The following is a 16,620-nucleotide window of genomic DNA, read 5'->3' as shown; positions in this document are numbered from 1 at the left end:
CTGGTAAGGACTCTCAGAATCCATCCCGTGGAACTGAGGTATCACTGATATCATGCCATGCTTAATAGAGAAATTAGATGCATTCTCAAGTAAAACTATGCATGATGGTGTAGTGGTGCGAGTGGGTTGCAAATAATCCTTGAGAGTGGGTGGCGTAGGTGCAGCCATGTTTTCTGGTTCAATTTCAATTTCCTCACCTAACTCACTAATAGAAAAGACAGAAGAGCTATCTATCTCCAAACTGTGTATACTAGTCTCAACACTCGATGTGACTCTATGCAACCTATTTGAACTGTCCCTCACCCATGACATGAAACATCAGTTTAAAGAGCATAATAAAAATAACGAGTTTAAATTTAAGTTAAAATACTTTCCCCGGCAACGGCGCCAAAAACTTGACTCACTCAAAAATGAGTAGCACTAAAGCTATCCCAAGTGCAGGAGGATGTCGTGTAATAATTAGGAATAAATTCCTAGATCGTCTCCTCAGGGAAAGTTACTTAGAAATCAAACTCGTTGAAAAAGGTGAAAAACTTCACAAAGAGAAAATAAAATGATGGTATGTGCAATGGATGGGAGAGGACACTAGTCTTGGACTAGATTCATATTTTTGGATTTTGATTGTCGGATCGGAATGTAAATGACTAATAGATTAAACTCAGAAATTGATAAAACTAAATTAAGAATTAAACTAAATTAGGAAGTAATTGACAAAACATGCACTGAAATTGAAAAGCCCCAAAATCAATGTTCTAGGGTTCATCATTATATTCAAATCACAAAATTTCAAATTAAACCACCGTAATTGTAATCACTACTAAATTGAAAGTTTAACGAAACGATAAAAATAAATAATATGAATTGAATGAATAACAAATAAATTTCTCAAACGTCTAAATCAAAATTCTCTAAAATAATTCAGAAACTCAAAACTGAAATGAAATAACAAGTAGGGAATTGAAAAGATCAAGCCAGTTGAATGGAGATGAAGATTCGAAGCGGTGGAGGAAGCTGAGCTGCAGTGGCAATTGGACCCCTCAAGGAGTTCTTTAATCTGCTGCAGTGTGAGTGAATGATCCAGTGGAAATTGTGTAGCTGCTTGAATGATCGATTGAATGAATCCTCCTCTTCGAATCTGAACGAAAATCAAAGGAAAAATGAATTCTAAGTGTTTCTCTACTCAAAAATCGAGTTTTCCAGCCCAAGAGTCGTCCTAAGATGTAAAAAAAACATATATATACTCTGACGGCGGAATGAACCCTGATCTGTAAAAATGCGATATTCGCTCAAGCGAAGTGTCGAGCGAACATCGAGCGTTCGACTCTGCCTAAGTTCGCTCGAGCGGCCTGTCGAGCAAACATCGAGCGTTCGACTTTGCCTGAATTCGCTCGAGCGGCCAAATGCCTCCGCTCGAGCGATCTCTTTTCCCGCATCTCGCTCGAGCCCATTGTCGAGCGGAAGTCGAGCGTTTGAATCTGCCTGACTTCGCTCGAGCGGCCAGAAGCCGCCGCTCGAGCGAAATGTACCATAATCCATATTAATTGGCAGTTGATAAAATTAGAGCAGAAATTCATGCTTTTAATCAATTAAAATCATAACTTTGATTTATTCATTTTTCCATATAAAACCAATGATAAAGTAATGAAAGAATTAATATATATTGGTTCCAAAAGCATTAAAAATGCAATAATTCAACTCAATCAGCGATGCCCAGTTCCGCGCCCCGCGCGTTCGTAGCCAAGCATCCTCTAGCCCTCGCCAGCGAAGGGCCACGGAGTCGGTGCGTAGAGCGATGCTCGGTTCCGCACCCGGCACGTTAGTAGCCAATCATCCTCTAGCCCCCGCTCCCGTCGTCGCCCAGCGACAACCCAGGGGACGTCACTCAGTTTATTACGCTCCCGAGTGACCAGAAGAGCTCCACCAGGATAATACCCCATCCGGCTTGAGGTCATGATACGCACGCACCCGAAAATCCACTTGCCAATAAAACATGATTTTTTCAAATTAAATAAAACGCACACGCATGCACCATGTAAATGCAATTTCAATGCACAAAACGATCAACCAACCATAAATCAATAAAACAAGCAACTCCGTCCTCCATCCATCCGACCCCCGAATTCCTCGGACTCAGTCCGGAATCAGCAAACGAACAAAAAATAATTATTGAGTGAGTAAAATATATTTAAATCTAAAAGTAGGGTTTGGAAAATACTTACAACGCTATATGGTATTTTTAGAAAGCTCGCGGCGTTGCAAACAGCGGAAGAAAAGTAACGTAATAGTGAAATTTCACTATGGCCGTGGGTTGTAAAATACCCACTTTTGAACGAGGACAAACCAAGGCTCGGGATTGATAGGGAATGGTCTAAGGATGTTTATGAAGCTAAGGGAAGTGGAGTTTGGTCGTGGGTGGGGGCGAAAACGGCGAAGGAAGGGCTTAAACGCCCAAAACGGAAACTAGCTCGTGGGAGCTGTTCCGGCGACTGTTAGAGGCCAGAAATGGGTGGGTTAGGACGGCAAGGAGTCGGTGATGAAGTGGTAAAGAAGTAGTGGCTAGAGGTGGAGCGACGATGGCAGATCGGAGCAAAAATCGTGTGGCTTGATGGGCTTTTTCCGGCTAAACGGCGGCACGGTTGGAGATGAAACTTGATGGGGTGGTTCACCAAAGGGAGGGGAAGAAAACTGGGTGGGTGGTGTGCCGCACGGTGGCCGGCGGCGGTGGTTCTGGGCGAAAAGAGAAAAAGAACGGAAATGGGTAGAGAGAGAGAGAGTCGCGCGGGAGAGAGAATCGGGGAGGGAAAAAGAGAAAGAAGAAAAAAAAAGAAAAAGGAAAAAGAAGAAAAAAAAACAGAGAAAGAAGAAAAAAAGAAAAGAGAAAAAGAAAAGATGGAGGGAAGAAATGAGGTCCAATCCTCACTTCGGAAAACAAAACAGATCCGCCGAAAACGAGATTAAAAAACCGTAAAATGACTAAATAAATTAAACACCGCATCAAATAAATTAAAAACCAATTAAAATACATTAATTTAAAATAAACCAAACCAATATATTAATTAAATTAAAAATAACCCTTTAGTGAAAATACACGTAAAAGCAGGTCATCACACTTTATTTATAAAACCATTTAAGAAAGTACTTTTAACATCCATTTGACAAAATTTGAAATTTTTATAACAAGTATATGCAAGTAGCATTCGAATAGTTTCTAATATTGTGACTAGTGCATATGTCTCATCATAATAAATTCATTATTCTTGATTGAAACATTGGGATACAAGTCAAGTCTTATTTTTAGTAATGACTCCGGACTCATCTTTCTTGTTTCTAAAAATTCATTTTGTTCCAATAGTAGTATGATTTTTGGGTTTAGGAATAAGCGTCCAAATATCATTTATTTCAAATTGATTCAGCTCTTTTTGCATAGCTAGAATCTAATATTCATCAATAAGTGCTTTATTAATACTTTTGGGTTTAATCTGAAATAGAAAAGCAATATGATTGCAAATATTTCTAAGAGATGATTGAGTACTTACACCTCGTGAAGGTTCTCCCAGAATTTGTTCCATTGAATGATGTTTCATAAATTTCCACAGTTTGGTTGCATCTTATATTAAATTTTGATGATCTTTTATGATGTCTTCATGTTAGACTTCTTCTATTGTGTTCTCTTTGTTGAGATTGAGACTTTCTATATTATTTATACATATGGTTTCTTCATCAACGGATTTCTTAGAGAGTATAGAATTAGATTCATCAAATACTACATGCATAGATTCTTGTATAGTCAAAGTCTTTTTATTGAATACTCTATAAACTTTACTATTAGTAGAATACCCGATAAAGATACATTCATCAGATTTTACATCAAATTTACCTAAATTATCCTTATTATTCAAAATAAAACATTTGTATCTAACTATATGAAAGTAACCAATGTTTGGCTCTTTCTCATTTCAAAACTCGTATGGAGTTTTATCTAACTTAGACCTTTGTATAACTCTATTCATAACATAACATGCAGTACTTACCGCTTCAGCCCAAAAATAATTAGGCAAGTTGTTCTCATTAAATAGTGTTCTTGCTATCTCTTAAAGAGATCTATTCTTCCTCTCTACTACCCCATTTTGTTGAGGAGTTTCAGGAGTAGAGAAATTATGCACAAAATCATTTTCATTACAATAAGTTTCAATATTTTTGTTAACAAACTATTTCCCTCTATCACTTCGGATACTTGAAATAGTATAGTCATTTTCATTTTGAATTCTCTTACATAACTTAGTAAAAACATTATGTGCCTCATCTTTATGAGCAAGAAAAATGACTCAAATATATCTAGAGAAATCATCAACAATAATAAATGCATAATATTTTCCTCCTAAACTTGCAACTCTATTTGGTCCAAAAAAATCCATGTATATCAATTGTAGTGGTCTAGTAGCGGAAATAAATTTCTTGGTTTTAAAAGAAGTTTTTGTTTGTTTACTAAATTAGCATACATCACAAATTTTATCTTTAAGAAAATTTACTTTTGGTAAACCTCTCACAAAATCATTTTTTAAAAGTTTGGAAATAAATTCCATGTTGGCATGATTTAGTCTTTTATGCATTAGCCAACTAGTTTTATTTTGAGTTGAAAAACAAATAGTATCTTGTGAGGCAATTTCTTCAAATTCGATTGTATAAATATTGTTGTTTCTAAAAACAATAAAATAAATATTGCAATCATGATCATTCAAATAATGCACTTATCCCTTTTGAAAGTAACTGTAAATCCTTTATCACATAATTGACTTATGCTCAAAACATTATGATTTAGACTTTTAACAAATAGAACATCTTCAATTAAGAGAGAAGATTCATTACCAACTTTACCTATTCCCACGATCTTCTATTTTGAGTTGCCTCCAAATGTCACGTGTCATTTTTCTTTAGATTTAAGATCAAAGAACTCAGTCTTGTCTCCCGTCATATGTCTTAAACATCCACTATCTAAAAACCATTTGTTTTTGCTTGTGGAAGACTTCATGCATACCTATAAAAACAATTAAAATAATTTTTCTTGGTACCCAAGTTCTTTAGGTCCTTCATTTATTAGTATTACAAAAAATAAGATTTTTAGGTACCCATATGCCCCTAATAGTCATTGTATGCTTTCTTCTAATAGGATAAACATGATAATTATGACTATTTTTATTACAAAAATTGCAAATAACATGTGGAATATTTGTTAAGTGATTGTAACAGTATCTTTCTTTGACAAAATTATTTTTATAAAAAAAATTTTGAATACTGGACCTTGATGTAAATTGATTATCAAATAAGTTTTTTTAAGATTTGTGCTTTTGTTTTGGCATGTATCCAAGCATACTTTGTCAAAAGCACATCTTTAACTACCAAAAAGTTTTTCAAAATTTCTTTTTGCATTCGTACAGTTTTCAACAATATTTTCTAAATCAGTTATTTTCTTCTTTAACTCAAGATTTTCATATTTCGAAACGATGTTTTTTTCTTAAAACATCAATTTTATTTGTTAAAGAAGAATTTTTCTTTTTTAAAGTAGGATACTTGATACCCAATTTTTCAAGTTCTTCGTATACCTCTTTTAAAATATTTTGCAACTCTTCATATGAAAAATTTTCAATATTATTAAGATTTGTTACCTCAAGGTCATCTTTAGCAATAAAATAAAAATTTGTTGATTTTTCATTACTTGCTTCATTGTCTGAACTACTTGAATTATTATCCCATGATCTTTTATTACTTTTTTGCCTTATTTCAATCTTTTTTTAGCAGGAGATAATCTACCTTGATATGTTAGATTTATTGAATTCATAACAAATTAAAAAATCAGTTTACCTGAATTTTTATTGGAAAACTTTTTGAAAGATTTTCTTGGAAGAGTTTTATTTTTCTTTAAAAACCTCTTAATTTTTCTTTTTATTATCGCAACTTCTTCATTTTTGTCGTCACTTTTCTCATATTCATCACTTTCACTTTCATAAGGAACGGTTTTAAGTGCCAAACTCTTCTTTGGTTTTCCTTTTCTTTCTCCTCTTTTCAATGTCATGAGTGGTAAGTGACCCGATGAGTTCATTTATTTAGAGCTTCTTAAGGTCTCTAGTTTTAAAAATTACTGTCACTTTTGATTCACAACATTTTAATAGACAGTTGAGAATTTTTCTTAATATCTCCACTTTAGAATAAATTTTGTCGAGAGCTGTCAAGTTGTTTATGATGTAGTAAAATGAGTGTCTATACTATAAATAGATTCATCATCATTCATTTTAAACATTTCATATTTATAAATAAGAATATAAATTTTTAATTTCTTAACTTACGAAGTTCATTTATAAGTAACTTTCAAGTTATCACAAATTTCATTTGCCGTAGTACAAGTCATTATTCTATTGAATTCATTTCTATTGAGAGCATTATATAGGAAATTCATAGCCGTTAAATTCAATGTATAAATTATATCGTCTTCACAATTAAATTCTTTTTCTTCATTTTTGACATTTATTCCATCAATCACTTTTATTGGGATATAAGGTCCATTTACAATACATTTTCAGATTTCTCGACCTTGAACCTAAAGAAATATTCTCATTTTAAATTTTCAAAATGAGTAATTGTCTCCACAAAAGAGTGGAGGCCGACTCTTAGATTAACTTTCATTAAATGTAGTTACAATGTTAGCCATAAGATTTAATTTAAAAAATTATTAACCTTACAAAAAAACTATTTCTCTGATACCAATTGTTGCCCAAATGACTAACACAAAAGGTTTGGTGAATTGAGTTGTATTTAAAAATTAACAATTATAAATCAAATACACAATATAAAATATAAATAAAATACGAAGCAGTAATAAATATAAAGAGTAAGAGTAAGAGAGAAGCAAACTCAGTATGTTAACTAGGTTCGGCCCCACTGCTTACGTCTTAACCTCAAGCTACCTCTTGAGAATTCTTAAATTCACTATTCAACCTCTTTCAGGTGGGGATAGAAACCTATTACACATTTAAACAACACCGCTGCAAAGGATCAGTGTAGAACACCCTCTACACTTGCAATTAGCTTACACATGGCAATTCAACTATTTCCTGTGTAGAAAACTTTCTATACGCACAAATGTTATACACACCATTTTACATATACAAGAGCTGATAGTGAGTAGGTTATCAGAGAACACTCTTTAATGAGTTAAATAAGAACAATACAGCGCAAACTATATCTCTCTTAAAATGAATAAGGGTTAAAGCTCAATGTCTAAAGAAGAGAGATTGAAAGTTTTAAATGAATGTTGCAAAACTTGCAATGATATGCATATACTCTTAATGTTATAAATTTGAAGATTTCAATTGAGCTATTTATAGGCATATAAAACTGTATATTCAAATTTGTAAAAGATTCACATGTCAAAAACAACATCATTCACTTTTCAAAAATTTCGAATACAAATTTCTTCTTTTTCAATTATCAAACATAACATCATTCAATTTTTAAAAATTTCAAATATAATCTTTTTACTTTTTGCATGTTACAAAATGAGCGTTATTTATTTTTCAAAATTTTCATACAAAATCATTTACCTTTTGTATAAGTAAAAAAAAAAATCAATTACTTTTAAAAATATTTAAATAAAACATGCACATGTGAAAGATGACAAACAATCATTTTTAATATTTTTAAAATTCAAACTTAATCATGTCATGCACATGTAAAGGATGATAATTAATCATCTTTCAAATTTTTAAATTTACTTTTCAAAATATTCATGCACATGTGGAAAATGTATTTTAATGTTTTATGATAAAATATTAATTTTGATCCTTAATCCTAATTTCGAATTTTTTAAAATATTTACAACATTACTCTATGAGTTTTAATTATCGAAAAGTCTGTATGCCCCCAGGGAGTGACCCCACCGCGGCCTCGTGGCCTACGTGGCATAATAATCAAAACGGTGTCGTTTTGATTTTGGCTAAATCTCTTCTCCTCGCTCGCATTCAGCCCCGAGGTCATCCCCATCTTCCCTTCCCTCATCTCTCTCTTCTATCATCTGCCTCCCTCGAGCCCCGTAACCCTAACCGGCCACACTTCTCCCTCTCTTCTCCCCATCTCTTCTCCCTCGAGCCCCGTAACCCTAATCGGCCACACTTCTCCCCATCTCTTCTCTCGTAACACTAATCAACTACCTCTCCCCCTCTTCTCCCCATCTCTTCTCCCGTAACCCTAATCGGCCACCTCTTCCCCTCTTCTCCCCATCTCTTCTCCCGTAACCCTAATCGGCCACTTCTCCCCCTCTTCTCCCGTAACCCTAATCGGCCACTTCTCCCTCTCTTCTCCCCATCTCTTCGACCGTAACCCTAATCGGTCACTTCTCACCATCTCTTCTCAACCCTGTCATCCGTAACCTATCTTCTCCACATTTCTCAAACCCTAACCCTAACATTTCTCAAACCCTAACCCTAATATATCCGTCGTCTGTTTTCGACCCCTCGAAGACTAAGAAGGTAGTGAATCTCTCTCTTATCTCCCTCAGTTAAGCCTGTGAGGTTCTTTTAAATAGGTTTTCTTCGATTCATTACAATTGTAGGGTTACAATTTTAAGCCTGTGCGTGGGTTTCTGTTGGGTTATATGCCGTGGGCTGCTGTTGGGTTATATAAGTTTGTTTTGATTTCATGATTCTGGTTGGGTTATTGATTGTTGGTTTATGTTGGGTTATATGCCGTGGGTTTCGATTTCATGATTCTGGTTGGGGTATTGATTGTTGGTTTCTGTTGGGTTATATAAGTGGGTTTTGATTTCATGATTCTGGTTGGGTTATTGATTGTTGGTTTCTGTTGGGTTATATGCCGTGGGTTTCGATTTCATGATTCTGGTTGAGAAATTGATTGTTGGTTTCTGTTGGGTTATATGCCGTGGGTTTCGATTTCATGATTCTGGTTGAGAAATTGATTGTTGGTTTCTGTTGGGTTATATGCCGTGGGTTTCGATTTCATGATTCTGGTTAGGTTATTGTTTGCTTGTTGTGTGTTTATGATTGGTTGGGGGGTTGTATTATCCATGCTGGGTTTTGTTTAAGGGTGGTTTGACATTGTCCTAATGAACTGTGTTTACTTTGATTAATGTTTTTGGTTGCTAGGATTGACTTTTCCTTATTTTATATCATATTGGATTGTTGAATTGATCTTGGTTTTTTTATTAAAATTGAATATCGGTACAACATAAATATATGGGAATAAAGAGGATTATTGTTGAAAGTGTGATTGTTTGCTATTAATAGAAGACCTTCAACATTCTGCAGTATCATCTTCAAGAATTGGTGTTCTGTTTTCTGAAGTTATGAAGTTGCTGATTTTAGTTGTTAATAGGCTAGGTAATGAAGTGGCAGATACACTAGCTAGACATGCTTAGATTGTTGAAACAATTGAGATGTGGTGGGATTGTTTTCATATTTAGATTGACGTTTGATTGTTTTATGCATCTCTACACTTTCTCCCGAGATGGTTCTGTTTCGAGTTTTATTCTTATTTGAGCTATATAATTATGTTGGGTTATTGTTTGTGGGTTTATCCTAGAATGTTATTATCATATTGGATTGGTTGGGTTTTGTTTGAGGGTGGTTTGGCATTGTTATTATCCAAGAAGTCATTACATTGTTTTCTGGGGGTTCATCTTAGAATGTCATCATCATCCTCATCAATATCTTCTTCATCTTTTCCCAAACGTATTTTGGGTCAAACATTGTGCTTCTGCGAGCTTGAAGCCACTTTGAAATGGTCTACAACTGCAAAAAATCCCAGACGACCGTTTTTGGGGTGTTCAAAATACAATACCCAGGTAACCACACTAATTAGATGCCACGACCATCTTTTAATATATAATTTTTAATTTCCAGTACAGTTCAATTATTTCTAATGATTTTTCTGAAATCTACCATATTGTAAGTTTTTCAAGTGGTTGGATGGTAATGAAGTGACTGAGCTACAAGTTCGAGAAAGGGCCAACGAACTGTTAAAGAAAGAGAAAGAGGTTGAGAAAATACTCGAGCATCTCGAGAAGAGAGAGATGGAGTTGCGTAAGATAGTGGATCGCCTCGAGAGAGTGGAGATCGTACTAACCAAGAAAATCGACGAGGATATGCAAAAGGAGTTGGTGCATGCAGCACAAGAAGCTAAAATAAGGCGTTTCGCTTACCTTCTTCGGATTTATTGCATTTTTGCCTTTGTACATGCATGTTACCTAGTGTTATATTAGTAATTTGGGATTTGTAGTTCTTGGTTCATTGTTAGCTCAAATAGTGTTGTACATTTGTATTATTTTTTGGTATTGGCTCAATTTGGGATTTTAGTTGTTAGTGCTATGTTTGTAGTTATTTGGTGGAATTGGAAGCACCAACGCTCAACATAAGAGACTGATGTCTATGCATTTTGGAACTTGTTGGCATGAGTAATAGATGGTTTGATTTTAATCCTTCCCTTTTTCTGGTATTATTTTCTGACAATCTAAAGGCAAAATGACATTTAGCAGGATGCACTACATGGAAGCGTTCAATTATTTGCCTTACATACCTGCATTCAATTCTTTGCACAATTACAACCCATATCGCTAGAAATCAACACTTCTAATGCACCAAATGAACCAAATACTCAAATACACCTGATTTTAGTTTCTAACCTCACAACTGAATCACTAAATCTCCAAGCACTAATAATTCATTCCAACGTAACATAATTAATTGCTCAAACACCTGCAGCACTAATAATTCATTCCAACGTAACGTACATAACTTGCTCAAACACCTGCATACTTTCCAACAAATTGGTCACAAACCGAAATGTACCAACTAAACTTCCAAATTAACAATATCACAGAAAATGCATTATGGGCATGAACACTGCAAAAATCACAATATCCCAAAGGCTCAAATACACCAACAGAATTTCCAAGTTCATCTTCAACTCTAATAATTTCTCAGCTTTAACACTTCATCCCAAAATAAATGGAAGTACCATACAAAATATTTTCCAACAATATTTTTTAATACTAATTAACTTGCTCAAATATTTGCTCACATACATGCTTTCTTCCAACAATACTTCACAAAATGAATTGCTCAAATACACTTAAATTCGCTCCAATCTGTGATATAGGTTTCCAAATGCAATTTAATTGGGAACCCATTATTGCAAAGGTTGTGATCCATCCAACCCAACTTGCATCTGTAAATATTAAACAGAAAATATTTTATTTTTGTAATAGATAATACTTCACAAACTCAAAAATGAGGCAGGATGACTTATGCTTTCTTGACTCTGCAGCACTATTTCTTGTGGCTGGGTTCCAAAAAGAGCTGAAGCCGTGCTTTCTCTCTCTGCCATTGGCTGTTGACACACAAACTCATCAAATTAAACTAAATAATTGGTATCCTCGATATACTTATACTAATTAACATACCTACATGTTTGGCACATCAAGTTCAGAAGGGCCAAATAAATTCCTGCATACTTCCACAACAGGCATATCTTCTCTTTCTGTGACTCGGGTGTGTACTCCTTCTCGCTAAAAATGTCGAAACAAATAAAAATACATTACATGCTGGGATTCTATTATAAAATAAATTCTAAACTCAATAATATATATATGCACCTCTTTACGCTTTCCCTTTGCTTGTGCTTTCTTCGTCTTTGCTTTCGCTTTCCATATGTCTATCTCCATCCTGGATGCTCTCTTCAGAGATGGAGGTCTGTCTTTTCCTTTAACCACACGTGGGTTGTGTACTTCCCCAGTCCCACCGACCGTAGTGGCATTTGCCGTACTATCAACATTAGAATCAATCCGAGTCATCGATGGTGGTTCTTCATTGGCACGATAAAGCTCAATCATTGCCTCTAATTTAGTCCTCGCATCCTCAGTGTGCTTAATCGAACCCGCTGCATGGGTAATCATCTGATAACATATACTTAAGAGACTTGAATATCTATTAGAATCTGGTCGTTGTTCCCCTTCATCGTAGCTACTTTTAATTAAAGTGTATCGCCTTTTAATATCCTTCCTCCATCGATCTAAAATGTACACTTCCGGCAAATATTTGATATCGTTACACCTGAATATGGCCAAAATGTGCCGACACAATATTCCCCTCATCTCAAATAATCCACATGAGCACTTTGCAACTGCATCAATCTCACTAAACTGCACAAAGTATCTAACCAACTTAGTAAACTCTTCCAAACAAACTTCATCGTCAACCATATATGTCTTTACGGCCCCATCCTCAGTATGTAACTTTGGATTCAAATCAATGATACCGTTCACTTGCTGCTGAACTTCCTTGAATTTAGCAATCGTGTACAACTCTTGGAACCTCTTTTCAATTGGAGATCTAGATATACAGGGGATTGTGACATTAAATGAATGGAAGTCCGCGAGATTTTCATTCTCAATCTTTTTTTTCAACGCATTATCAAATTGGTCTACAAACTCCTTTAAGTTTGTCCTAGAATGTACATAACCGTCAAAAAATGCATTCATGCTCTCACTTCGCTGCGTGGTACTCATTCCAGCCCAAAAACAATCCTTAAAAAATGCCGGCACCCAATGTTCACGCTCAACGTATAGGCTATGCAACCATGCATTCTCCTGCAAGTTGTAAGTGGTAAGCAACTCATCCCAACATTTCTCAAACTCATCCACATGCTGGCTGTCATATACACATTTCATCAATGCATTCTTCATCCCAGTTTTGTAGGAACCATATGAGCCAAGCTTCTCCGGAACTTTCTTCAGTATATGCCAAAGACAAAATCTGTGCCGGGTATTTGGAAAGACAATCCCGATTACATTTTTCATCGCCCTATCTTGATCAGTGATAATAGATTTCAGAGCGTTACCATCCATGCATTGCAACCATGTCTCGAATAACCACACAAACGTCTCAGTATCCTCGCTAGAAATTAACCCTGCTCCCAACAAAATTGACTGTCCATGGTGGTTTACACCAACAAGTGGTGCAAATGGCATCCCATATCGATTCGTTAGGTATGTGGTGTCAAATGTGACCACATCACCAAAATATTGATACGCTGCTCTACTACGGGGGTCTGCCCAAAAGACGTTCTTTAACCTCCCGTCATCATCTATATCCATCATATAAAAGAACCCAGGATTTTTGTATTGCATCCTTAAAAAATACTGTCGAAGTGCTCCGGCACCACCTGCGCCAAGTCATAGATGTCTTGATTTGTCAATATAATTACGACAATCCTTTTCCAAAAATGGAAGATTCTCAAACCCACCCGCACCAACAACGAGAGATCCGTAACTCTTATTCGCTCGAATGCCAGCCATATCATTTGTCTCTAGAACCCTTTTTACGGCATCACTAACTTTTCTATTACATCGAAAAAACCGGGATTTCTTCGGACTGAGGCCATGGTTATGGATATTATGTACTGTCGTCAACCGAAGCACTCCATCTTGCCTTAAGGCATTAATCTTTGCCTTACATTCCGTCTTTCCTGTCGGACGTGGGTTGGCAACATTCAACGTGCGATTCCGGGCTTTCCCACCACGGGCACAACAAAGAGTGACGTATCTAACAGAGTCATCTTCATCCCTATCAGTCCGTTTCGTCATCACCCCAAATCCGCATTTTTTACCATACTCCTTATAATAACTTAATAGCTCTTCAAGGGATTTAAACTCCATTCCCGACTTTGGCTCCTCAATCGCCTCATCATCAACCACTTCGACATTCTGAGATGTTTCGCCACTAGCATTATTACATTCCGTAAGATTTGGTCTATCCTCAGTACACTCATCCACTATAGGAGATGCACATGGCGCTTCAGATTCCCCACCATCAGTTTTATTATCCAGCTCTGAACCGACTATTTTGCTCGTGGCTGAGCTTGTATTGCTGAAAGGAGTCGGTTGTTCCATGATCTGTTGAAATGAGTAACCAGCATTCTGCAACAAATAATAAAAGGATATAATATAAAAATGTATGAATAAATCCAGATCAATCAGTTATCACTACCTGTATGTTGATTGGATATTGGTTACCAGCCAGATATGGTAGAAAGGTTGGTGACCACGTAGGCATTGCTCCAAAGTAACCGGACATATAATTTGGAATGTTTTGACTACTTGATGGTATGGCCTAACATGTTATTAGATAAATGTTATTGATGTATTTTGGGAAAAAAATACCAAGAGTACCAATGTAATCGATTTTTTCAATTATATAACATACATACCTCGGATGGGGGATTTGAGGTAGATAATGTCTGCGGAGTTGGCTGATTTTTCTCGTTTTCCATGCTGGGAAAATATAATAGAACTGGCACCAATTAAGTAATTCAACATAAGTACTAACAACTGACAATCTCATCAATCTCATCTCTGAATCCAAACTTAGAAACACTTTTTTCCTTTTATTTCCAATTTTTTCTTTTTCTATTATGACATTATTTTCATTTTCTAGTGAGTTGAAGATATTCATTTGAGTGCACCAATAATAAGAACAAGAGAAATGATTGGGATCCTGATAATGGTCCCGAGCATTTCTATCGACATATGATTTTACATATACCCCTAGTGATTAAGTATTTTTAATTAATATTGTGAATTTAAAAAAAAATATTTACGAGTATTTTAAAAATACATGAAAAACAAAGAAAAATAAAAACTTTCTTACACATTGGCCCGAGTTGGTGGCTATAGCCTGTAGAGCCACTCTTAAAATATTAACAAAAACCAGAACTGACAAATTAAATTCTAATACATATTGAAACTTGGGAGACAATGAAATTAAACTCTAAAAAAAGCATCCAACACAACATGCGTCGGTACTAGATTCTCTCTAATTTTATTTGTTATTTTCTTTATTCCCTAGTTTACAAAACAGGTGAGTTTTCCAATTAAAAAAAATGAATTTCTACAAGGTAAAGGCATACTTTCAGAGCTGTGTTTCCCTTGGATTCAGCCAAGAATAAAAAATAAAAGTTTTCCTTGCATGTACCTCTGGAATTTGATAAAACCATTCGGGTTTAGCCGATGGACAAATGTGGTCTGTCCAAAAATAACATTACAGAAAGCACAACATGATAACTTCACAATCAGTTGGATTCTCTCTAAGGATCAGATTGTGCATGCTAATGAACTAGCCGATGTTCTGCCTAAATCTCACAAAATTTCACGCTGTCTTGCTTTATCAATAGGAGTACTAAGCAATAGGAAATACAAACAAAAACAACCACAAAATATTTAACGAAAATAAAGACAGCAAACGACATTCACAAAGCAACAACACAAATCAAATGTTCATACACAAACTCAATGCCAAAATCGTTCTCTTACCCACAAATGCAGATGAATGTGTAAAAAAAAACCCAGCTAAAGCCTCGACGAGCTCTCTGCTTCCGTCCCAGTTAAAGCCTCGGCGAGATTGTCTGCGCAGTTAAACCCAGTTAAACCCAGTTTCCTCCTTGCGCAGTTCTCGTCCTTTTTCATCCCAAAATCACACGCATCTCGTACCCACAGATGCAGATGATAGAAGCTGGTAAAAGGTCACCTCTGTACATGCTCGTCGGCGACGTTGGGAGGTTCCGGTTTATGGCTCCTGCGTCTCCTCCTTGTTCACCAGAATCGACCCATCTCTTACCCACAGATGCAGAGGAAAGAAGCTGGTAAATGGTAAATGGTCACCTGTTACAGCTCGCTGGCGAGATGGGAGGTTCCGGTTTTGGGCTCCTTCGAGTTTTCTCTTCAAAATCAGCTGAAAATGGCTTCCCCCCCTCCCTCCTGCGTTACCTTTCAGCTTTCTTCCGTTTTCGTTTCGTTTTTTTTTTTTTTTTTAAATTACCAGCTGACGTGGCAACAGCCAGGTCAGCCCCAAGGCCGCGGCGGGGTTACACCCCAGGGGTATGTAGCACTATTGTTTAATTATTGCTCATGTTTGGTTCTTCAATGTGCTTGACTCTATTGTGTAGACAATTTAAGGTTGAGACTTATTTATTCTTTGAATTCGTTTGTTATCATCAAAATTTATTTGTAGATATATAATTATACGAAAATTGAAATCTTGGTTTCAATAATATTTATAAAAGTAAAGTCAAATTTAGTATAAACTGTTTAAGAAATAGATCTTTAGTTTATTAGTTTTTTGGTAACACTCTCTCTCTTCTCTCGATATTTTCTCAAAAATCCATTTGATTTTTTTGACTTTTACTGTAGAAATCAATGTCAACGAAGGTTATTAGCATTATATTGAATTTATTTTTTTGCATTTATATTAAATTTTAGATGAATTTAATTAGACATTTATGATTATTAATATTAAATAACCATTAAAATTATGATTTTTTAAACTAATCATTTAATTAATATATGATTACTAATTATCATATAATCAGTAGAGTAGTAAAATATAATAAAAGTAAATATATTAAAAATTATATTAAATTAATATTATATGAATATAATAGTTAAAAATTAAATTCATCGTATATTTATTAAAATGATCATTTAACTATTTTGACTAGGGCAGTGCTAGGGCCACCGCTGGGGCTCCCGCTGGGAGCTCCCGCTAGGCCAAAAGTTTTTTC

The 16,620-nt window shown here is 35.3% G+C and overlaps 1 protein-coding gene across 1 annotated transcript; it reads right to left on the bottom strand.

Annotated features, from left to right (window-relative positions):
• Nucleotides 1-11,467: 11,467 nt before the first annotated feature.
• On the bottom strand, nt 11,468-14,334 carry LOC122290992 (protein FAR1-RELATED SEQUENCE 9-like). The gene is made up of 4 exons (XM_043098648.1): nt 14,272-14,334; nt 13,309-13,981; nt 11,660-13,227; nt 11,468-11,572 (listed from the first exon to the last, which is right to left on the bottom strand). The coding sequence occupies exons 1-4, from the start codon at nt 14,332-14,334 to the stop codon at nt 11,468-11,470; spliced, it is 2,409 nt and encodes an 802-aa protein (XP_042954582.1).
• Between the last annotated feature and the right edge of the window lie 2,286 nt (nt 14,335-16,620).

The sequence above is a fragment of the Carya illinoinensis genome, chromosome 13 (assembly GCF_018687715.1).
Source record: "Carya illinoinensis cultivar Pawnee chromosome 13, C.illinoinensisPawnee_v1, whole genome shotgun sequence".
In the NCBI taxonomy this organism is placed as follows: domain Eukaryota; kingdom Viridiplantae; phylum Streptophyta; class Magnoliopsida; order Fagales; family Juglandaceae; genus Carya; species Carya illinoinensis.
Note: the sequence above shows the minus strand (reverse complement) of the source record. Positions and strands in the feature narration are given on the sequence as shown.

Bases quoted from the DNA above. Each gene is read 5' to 3' on its own strand.
- LOC122290992 (XM_043098648.1), bottom strand. From the start codon at position 14,334: ATGGAAAACGAGAAAAATCAGCCAACTCCGCAGACATTATCTACCTCA. The intron at 13,982-14,271 runs GTATGTATGTTA...TATTTGTTGCAG, and splicing joins CCTCAAATCCCCCATCCGAG to AATGCTGGTTACTCATTTCA. The intron at 11,573-11,659 runs GTGCATATATAT...CGACATTTTTAG, and splicing joins CAAAGGGAAAGCGTAAAGAG to CGAGAAGGAGTACACACCCG.